The sequence below is a fragment of the Lygodium microphyllum genome, chromosome 7, assembly GCF_053477565.2.
Source record: "Lygodium microphyllum isolate KBCC chromosome 7, Lygodium_microphyllum_v1.1.10, whole genome shotgun sequence".
Taxonomy (NCBI): domain Eukaryota; kingdom Viridiplantae; phylum Streptophyta; class Polypodiopsida; order Schizaeales; family Lygodiaceae; genus Lygodium; species Lygodium microphyllum.
The window spans coordinates 49883856-49893083 of record NC_141141.1 but is presented as its reverse complement, the minus strand read 5'-3'; the positions used below and the strand labels follow the sequence as shown (position 1 = coordinate 49893083).

The following is a 9228-nucleotide window of genomic DNA, read 5'->3' as shown; positions in this document are numbered from 1 at the left end:
TTTTGACATGTCAAACTTGGGTCTATTGCATTCAATTCAAGCAATATGACAAATGTATTGCTTTTTATCAAATAGAGTATGTTGATATATTATTGTAGAGATTTGGTCTTGAGGACTACAAGCCTATCGCTACTCCTATGGAGACAGCTTTGAAGTTGAGCCTTCATGATACCAGAGATTGCTTTGATATACGTCTCTATGAGAGCATGCTATTGGATGCTTGATTTATGTATGTATTACAAGGCATGGCACTCAGTTTGTAGTCACATAGAGGAGTAGGTTTATGCATAGTTGAGGGACTAAGTATTGGTAAATATTGAAATGGATGTTTTGCTACTTGAGTGATACTCAATATCATGGGCTATCTGTTCCCAAAGCAAGATCATTATCACTAAATTTATATATATTCTTAGATTTTGATTGGCCTAGTTGTTACGATACTCGTGTGTCCATAAGTGGTTTTTCCTTCATACTTAGTATCTCATGCCTATCATGCTTGAGTAAGAAGTAGCCCATTGTGGCCAGTTTTGGTTGTGAAGTTGAGTATAGGGCCACTTTCACATCTAAGGTTGAGTGTGTTTGGCAAATGCATTTTGGTTGATTTGGGTATTAGTAGACATCATCTACCACCACCATCTTTACTAACAATTAGATAGTTGACATATGGAATCTAGTGTTCCATGCATCATTATTTCATAAATTTTCTCTTTATTTCTCATGCAATTTATGGATGAGTACCTATAGAACTAGAAATGACACACACACAAAGTAAGTGACATCTTAAGTGATTGTAATGATGATAAAGCCATGGCCAACTCACAAGTAAGATGCCTAAAATGGTATTGACAATGACACTTTATGTGTATCCTTATACGTGCTTCCCTTCTAAAGCATGCTAAGGCACAATTGATATCATGACAATGTTTCTCGTACCATAAGTAATGGATAGATATAAAATAAGTGAACTCATAAGTGGTTGTAGTGATGGTACACTAATGGTATACTTGCATAGTATTATGTCTAAAATGACATTGATCATGCCATTTTATGGATATGTTTAGTTTGTACATGCGTCTCTTTTATAGCATCCTTGGGCAAGGCAACGTGGTTTTGACAACTCATGTTTGCTTATGTTCCACATCAACCTCTTCTTCATGCATGATACATGAGTTTAAACAAGTGCTTGTCATTGGTTTAGGGGTTTTATAGCTTGTCATTGATGTCTAAAGAGAACTTCATATGCAATTTAACAGGACTTCTCTTTGCAAATGATTATTGATATTTTAAGGACAACCCTAAAGTGTGATGAAGGAGTAAATGCTTGGACTCTTCTTTTAATCTTCTTTCATTCTTAGCTCATTCAATCAATATATATGCATACATATACAAACACACAATGTGTGTGTAGTGATGGGCACAGAGAGAGAGAGAGAGAGAGAGAGAGAGAGAGAGAGAGAGAGAGAGAGAGAGAGAGAGAGAGAGACTAGACAAAAACATTACTATTTTCTCCTCCTAACTTTATTTCATCCCCTACATTAGCTTCAAATGACTCTTAAGTCTCTTGACCACTGTGCTAAGAAACACATGGTCTCAATCTGTTATTCACAAGATCTCTTCTTGGGAGAATTTGTTAGCACATATGTTGTTTCACACCCATCACACACCTCCTGCCCAAAGTAAAATGATGTTGTCATTATTCTTCATTTCCCTTTGCATTATCATGTCGTTCCTCTATTGTTTGTTAGGAGGTTCCAAGTGGTCTTCTTTGATTGCTCTATCATATTACTCTTGGACATTAGCTTTTTATGTTGGTGGTTTGCTCCCAAAGTATGGCTTTAGGCAGTTGACATGTGCTCTTGTTATTGAAATGTTGTTGTCTCCCCCCTAACCTAATATGTATTTGAGCTAATTCTCTTGAGCATTGTGTAAGGGTCTAAACATTGGTGCATGAGTGATTCATTCAATCCTTTGTGGCATGTTTGGAAGTATATAATTAGCTTTTGTTGCTATGTATACTAGTTTGTGTGCAACCGTGATTTTTTTTTTCTTTGTGCCATGTGAAGGTTGTGCAACAATGCCTGCCTAATCATGGGCAAATTTTTATCCAAATATTCTAACAATGGGAGTGCTTCTTCTTTATCTGTTTTTATCTTTAGAACTGCCTTTGGTGGGAATCAAATGTGCAACAATGCCTGCCTAATCATTGGCAGATTTTTATCCAAATATTCTAACAATGGGAGTGCTTATTCTTTATCTGTTTTTATCTTTAGAACCGCCTTTGGTGGGAATCAAGGGTCTCTTTAGTACAATCCTTTAGTAATGACAATGTGCAAGATTGAGTGAAGGACACACCATAATTTTTTGGTAGATAATTTTGGTAGCATGGAAACTAGTATCGACAATGTGCAACATACAATTGCACTCTTATTACAACATGTTGCACAATTAACTTATGTAAAAAACCAAGAACCGACATGCAAAATTGTAAGTTCTCTTGATAGCATCACAAGGTTAGAGCATACACAAGTTAATTTATACCTTAGGGATAAGGTTTAAGCTAAGTAGGGTGTATGAGTGAGAAACCCTAAAAAACATGTATAAAAAGAATGAAAAAGAATAGAGCAAGCTACTCATGTGTGTGCAAACTTTGGAACTATTTGTTTCTCCGTCTCTTTTCATGTTTGTGTGAGAGTGAAGGAGAGGGAGAAAGTAAGTGTGAGAATGAGGGGCATGGTAAAGAGAAGCTCTTGCCATTCAACTTTCTCCCTATCCATCCCTTCATGGGGAGAGGTGAGCTGGAGGATGTGTGTGAGAGGTTGAGTCGAAAGAGAGTGAGGGCCACATTGTGAAGCTCGTATTGCGCTACTTCTTACCTTCTCCATCTTCTCCTCTCTATACTACATGTGAAGGTAGATGAGAGGACATAGATCTAAAGAAGTAGAATCACGTGGATCATGGAGCATTGTTTATCAAGGTATCACAGTCACACTGAGGTAAGTTAGGTAAGTGTACTCACTATAGCCAAGCTTCAAGTTGAATGGTAGATCTAGATTCATCATAAAGTTTCATGTGTAAATTGGGATAGCCACATGACCAATGTTGTTTGCATCCAACAATCCTAATGCTAAGTTTCATATAGTGCAATGTCCTTGAAGGGCATAATGCGTGTTTATTCTTGGACTATTATGTTATGTGCATGGACTATATATTGTAGATTGGTATCTCATCCTTTATGTATGGAAGTGATGTAGACCTTCAATAGTTATTTGAGTGTCTAATTCATTTTTTCTATCGATAGTTTGTATATGGATGGTATGGAAATGTAAAATTCTATGTGATGTGCAACATTTTGGTAGAAATTTCTATGGCCTCTCTTGTGAAGTTCTTTTCTTAATCTAATAGTATTGTTGTGGGGCATGTGCCTCCCTAGATGACCTCCATGAGAAACTTAGCAACCGTTTTATTATTGCAAAATATTACACGGCGCAACGAACAGAATCTGAGAAAGAGATAGAGAGTACACAACAGATAAGAGGAGAATCAGTAAATTCTTTAACTCCAAACAACTGATACAAAGATAGCTCTGTCCACCCGTACGCTTCCACTGTGTGAAGCTTAGATAGCGATCTAGACAGAAGATAAGTGAAAAGCTTAAGGCTAGCTGGAACAACTCTGACTGGGTGAAAGATGAGTGAGTGATGGCTGCGAAGGGGTTTAGCTTTTATAACCTGCGAAGGTCGTTAGGTCGGCGTGCTGACCGACCTACCATATGAGCCTCCACTAGTCGGCCAGGGAATATTCCAGTTTACCATCGGGCCGGGGGCACTGCCCCCGGACCCCCGCCAGGGGGGCCGCTGGCCCCCTTGGGACCCCCCAGCCAGGGGCCGCTTCCGCAGCCCCCGAACCCCACAATAGGGGCCCCTTTTAACTCCCTTACACCGCAACTCGATGCAATGCGCCTCGAGTTGCTACCAGCTTAACCACTCTGTCTAACCCAAAGATTAGATCCACAACAGCCACCTTTTTGCCATCCGGTCAAATAGACCTCATCTAATATACAAGTCAGGACTCAACCAATGTCCGGGCTCACATTTGGCTTCTCCTCATAATGGGGGCCTTACAACTTTGAGCACCATAGATAATTGGTAGCACCTAATGAGGGTGGGGCATTGATCATATCTAACAATTATGAGGACACATTGGAGGCTCAATTTGGATAGCTAGAGTATTTATTACCATTGAATTGCATTATAGAGTCCCATTTCTCTTGTCTATACTTTACATTCTTGCTATTAAGTGCATAATCTTGTGATGACGTCAACATGCGTGCACGTGCAAACACACACACACACACACACTCTCTCTCTCTCCTTTAAAAAATAATCACCGTTTTAGAATTCTCCACATTTCCAAAGAGGAGTAGAAAGTAGCCCGAGTTCTTGCAAGTCCTCAACTCACACAATTATGACACATTAATACTTATTTCTTAAAATTAAGAGTTATGGTGATGGTGCACATCCAAAAGAATTCATGTGGCCAAGGTCTATCCACCACAAACATATGTTGTTCACTTGGAGATGTTTATTGCAGCTTGTCCAAAGTTTCTAGTGACTTAATTTTAGTTCTTTCAGCTAAATCCACAATCCTAGTCAAATGGTTTCTTATGCTAGCCATAAAGAATCCTTTGCTAAAAAATTATTCTCTTCCATTGTGAGCCTTTAATAAATAGACTAGCTTGACAAGATCCACCTTTTAAAATGACACAAGAATTGGAATCAACCATATGCTCAATAGTGGTACACACTAGGAAGTTTCTTAACTTTCCTAACCAATGCCACATAGGTCTTGCAGACCTTCAATGTTCAAGTTGCTGCAATGATCAAACACCCATCTGAGGTGGTATAAGCTCTTAGTTAACAAGTTCAACTAAGCTGAATGTGCCTCACAAAGGGCAACAAATGTGGAAAAGCCCTCTTGCCCAAGGGTAGCCAAGCCAAAATAACAAGCCCTCTTCTGATAGTAAGAGGCGACGGAAGTTCCATCCAAAAGGATTGATCCAGTCGATCAAGCAAGAATTATTTTACAAAGTGTTCTGAAGTGCTCACAGATTAGAAGACTATCTGGATAGGCACTAGCAACATGATGACAAACACCAAGCCCTAACAGCAGGTGGTTATTCTGGTTCATGTCCAGACTCGGGAAAGCATAATAGAGATCTCGATTGATCTCCTTGCTTTTAAGCCGGTGATGGACACAGGCTTACAGTCCTCAAAGTGAAAACACTGAAAAAGCTGTTCAATGTACTTGGACTTTGTCATGATGATGTCTTGAACATGTGTACGGCAACAGCCAGACCCAGAATTGCAAGAGGAAGCACAAACTGCAAAATCTTGATGATAAATTGTGAGCTCTTGTCAGGATTGTATGCAGGTTGCTTGGGTGGTGTGTAGACAGTGCTCTTGGGAATAGATGAAGGATCTATATCCCCAATGCAGTACTCTCTTAGCATGTTTCTGGCTGTTTGACTATGGCCAACATCTTCAAAATCATCTGTAGCATCCTTGCCTGCAAAAATAACAGGTGCAGCGCCCAGTCTATGTATCGGCTTGAGGCATCACTGAATAACATTAATCAAATTCCATGTTTGAAAGGGCGCCATTGTATAACATGCAGAAGGTACAAAATGTTATACCTGTTGCTGACAGAAGCACATCATCTCCTCCTGGATGCTCTTCAAGAAACCGTGTAACGTCATACACCTGATAAAACGAAGCCTGGCAACATCACATACCCTGGTAAAGGCTTGATAAGAGCATGATCATTACCAGTCATCTCTCTCTCTCTCTCTCTCTCACATATCATATCATATGCCTCTCTCTTCTCTCATTTCATACCTTGCCTCCGATAAGGAGCCAGCAATCCTTTGGGGAGCTGTCCTCTGACACCTGAGCTAATGTGTAGACCTTGGAAGACATGGCTGGACAAAACGGACTGCGATACTTGCCTTCGGCGGCGAGAGTCCGATGCCGAGCAACTTTATAAATGCAGATGAGAGTCTTGTGTCATTTCCTACTTTGGTTAATAAAAAACAAGGGCTGGGAAGAGACTCGTCAAAGGGAGAGGAAGAGGGGCGTTGATGTGTCCAAAGTTGGTGGGACACCCGCCTCTCAACCAACCCACCAACCTTTCCTTAGACATTTTCCCACACCAATCCACATCATCCTTAAGCCCTTGATATGGCAAATGGCGATCATTGCAACAAGCTCCCTTCCTCAAGCTTTTGATACTACTATTTGCAATTACCTATTTGCAGTCCCCATCCCCTACAACAAGTTGCTAGGTATGGGTGGCTTCCTTACAATGCTCATGATGCTGACTGTGTACATAACATACTTGAGCACGAAAAAAGTATATGATTAGAATGAGCAAGAGTGAGGTGGGATATGTTTGGGCAATAATGTGGGGGATGTACTAGCATGCTTGACCTACAAAGGTTTGATGTACTCATCAAGACAAGAAAGTTTGTCTTACTTTCGATCTACAAAACATTGTGAAGCTCATGATTAACGATGGATGACCAACCTAAAGGTTATAAGCTTGTGAGACCATCAATGTAACATATACCTATATATAATGAATAAAGGTCATCCGTAGAATAATAAAGCATTTGTCAAGCTTAAATGGTCAAATTAAGGTTTGGCAAGTGTGCAAATCTAACATAGAGTTAAAACATCCAAATATCTTATCAACTATGCAATTGCATGTGTGTGTGTGTGTGTGTGTGTGTGTGCGCGCACACACACACATTCCCTTGACAACGTGTGTGCTCTCATAGATAACAACCCGAGACTAGGTGTTTCTTGGCATAGTGTCAAGAGACTTAAGAAGTGCAAGAGAGATGTAGGGGAGGATACAAATTTAGGGGGAGGAAATAGTCATAGTAGTGAAAGAAGCAATAAATCAAGTGTGCGTACTCTGTGTGTGTATGTGTGTGCACATGTGCACATGTGCACGTGTGTGTGTGTGTGTGTGTGTGTGTGTGTGTGTGTGTGTGTGTGTGTGTGTGTGTGTGTGTGTGTGTGTGTGTGTGTGTGTGAGGACCCACCACATATTTTGGTGCAAATGATGGGGTCTCCAAAAGCCACCAAATAGCAATCATGAGCCATCCCCCGTTGCTTTGCCAACACCTTGCTTCACCTTCTTATGATGATGCTCCATAAACCCTAAATACCAACAACAACCAACCTATCCATTAAATTAAATACTGCAAGTTATATCAAATTTAATGATCCAAGTAAAACCATACAAATTAGTATCTCATTGATTTCATGCCAAATATAGAACAACCAACAGAAGCCATATACACCAAAGTTTTCCCAAATCCATTTTTGAGATTGCCAAAGAGAAGGCATCTTGATATCAATTGACCATTTGAAAATGTCTAGGTAACTACAAATAGATGCCGCAATGCCAAGCATTATAAGTCTGAACAAAATGCTCAAAGGCATCACAATGCCATGGTTCCTACAACAATCTAATGAAGTAAAGCATAGTTGGGTACAAATAAAATAGCTTCTAATCCAATTTTTTGCAATGTGAACATGAACTCAAACAACATAAGAATTAAAACAATGCCCAAAAGAACTAGTCACATAGTTTTCAGTGAAACTCAACCAATTGTTATTATGTATGGATCTAGCCATGATAGAAGCAATGAAGACATTTTTCCTTTGGCCTAGGATACATAGTAAGCTAGCTAGAAGAGTGCAAGTCCATGGGCCATCATCATTCCATGATGTCATACAAATATCATAGAGAATAGAGGTAATCAATACCACATACCCAAGCACAAACCCATCTTCACTTCAACAATGCCTATAACAAGATACCATCACATTGATGGACATAGAATTTAGAACTTCTAAAGAGTCACCATGCAACAAAATTAGATAGCACGATGTTTACCCATTTCCATGGTTGTATAAACTCTTGCACAAACTTAGAAGCCCTTGTTATTTCACCTCTTTAGCACCTAGCCTTTGGATACTAGCAAATACATTGGATCCCAATGATGCCCAAAAAACAACATTCAAGATGCCAATTGGATTGTACCGATTTTGAAGTATGCCATTCACTATGTCTAATATAAGGAGTACCTTCCAAAGAATGGCCAATCACATCCTTGCATATTTAATTGAAAAGAAGAGGTGCCCATTTATTTAGATGACATGCTCATCCATACAACTATATGGCACTGATACAAAGAGGTTGCAAGAGGTATTTAACAAGATCTCAGAGAATAATCTACAAGTTCACTTAAAAGAATGCAGATGAGGAGCAACAAAGCTCAAATTCCTAGGATTTATTATCTCAATAGTTGGAATTCAAATGGACCCATGAAAGGTCATGGCCATTGAGCAATATCCACAAAAAACAACTCAACAAATATAACGTTTCTTTTAGGGATGGCAACTTTCCCAATGTAGTTTGTCCCAAACTCAATAAAACTTATCCACCCATTAAGGCAACTACTAGAACAAGGCCTAGATCTTTATGGGACACTACATGCAAGGAAGGTTTTAAAAACTCAAGCATATCATCAATGATCAAACATCACTTAGGTATCCCTATTTAACAAATTGTTTATCATCTATATAGATGTTTCTAACAATGGTGTTGGTGTAGTGCTATTACAAGAAGACCATGAAAAAGTGAAAATGCTAGTCTATTTCATCAATAGGAAACAAATTACATCCTTACGTGCATGGTAGCCAAACTATTTAGAAGTAAATCATCAACCTCTAACCACCCTACTCAGTGAAAATGACCCAACGAGGAGACTACTAAAAGTGCTCTAAAAGTGAAACTTGGCCTTACATGGATACAATTCCACATTGTAATACTAGCATGGAACTAGAAATCAACTAGCATACAGCCTATCTGACATGATGCACATACAAAATGTGTTACAAACACAGCTACAAACAAAAATCATGGTACATATACAACAATGCAATTAAATATATTGGATATCATTGACTACATTAAGCAATCCATAAATAGCCCAAGGCCCACACAATAGAAATTTCATGACAATGTACAACAAGCTCTATTTCATATGAAACAAAGTGCCCAAATTATACATACATGAAGTTCTGCATGAACAACACATCAATTACCATCAATGCCCACAAGCTATTTAGCCATCCACCAAGAGTCCAAAGCTGT

The 9228-nt window shown here is 39.2% G+C and overlaps 1 protein-coding gene across 2 annotated transcripts; it reads right to left on the bottom strand.

The window, feature by feature from the left end:
- Window positions 1-4811: 4811 nt before the first annotated feature.
- LOC148033427 (cytochrome b5-like) lies at window positions 4812-6072 on the bottom strand. 2 transcript variants are annotated; one of them, XM_087681349.1, is made up of 3 exons: window positions 5895-6072; window positions 5693-5774; window positions 4812-5565 (listed from the first exon to the last, which is right to left on the bottom strand). In XM_087681349.1, exons 1-3 carry the CDS (start codon window positions 5973-5975, stop codon window positions 5315-5317), a joined length of 414 nt encoding a protein of 137 aa, XP_087537475.1. In that variant the 5' UTR covers window positions 5976-6072; the 3' UTR covers window positions 4812-5314. The 2 variants fall into 2 exon arrangements, with proteins under 2 accessions (XP_087537475.1, XP_087537476.1); XM_087681350.1 differs by having other exon boundaries at window positions 5693-5759; window positions 5895-6064.
- Between the last annotated feature and the right edge of the window lie 3156 nt (window positions 6073-9228).

Excerpts from the sequence above, each read along its gene's own strand:
- LOC148033427 (XM_087681349.1), bottom strand. The coding sequence starts at position 5,975 with ATGTCTTCCAAGGTCTACACATTAGCTCAGGTGTCAGAGGACAGCTCC. Across the intron at positions 5,775-5,894 it reads GGCTCCTTATCGGAGGCAAG|GCTTCGTTTTATCAGGTGTA; the intron begins GTATGAAATGAG and ends TGATGTTGCCAG. Across the intron at positions 5,566-5,692 it reads TGTGCTTCTGTCAGCAACAG|GCAAGGATGCTACAGATGAT; the intron begins GTATAACATTTT and ends TTATTTTTGCAG.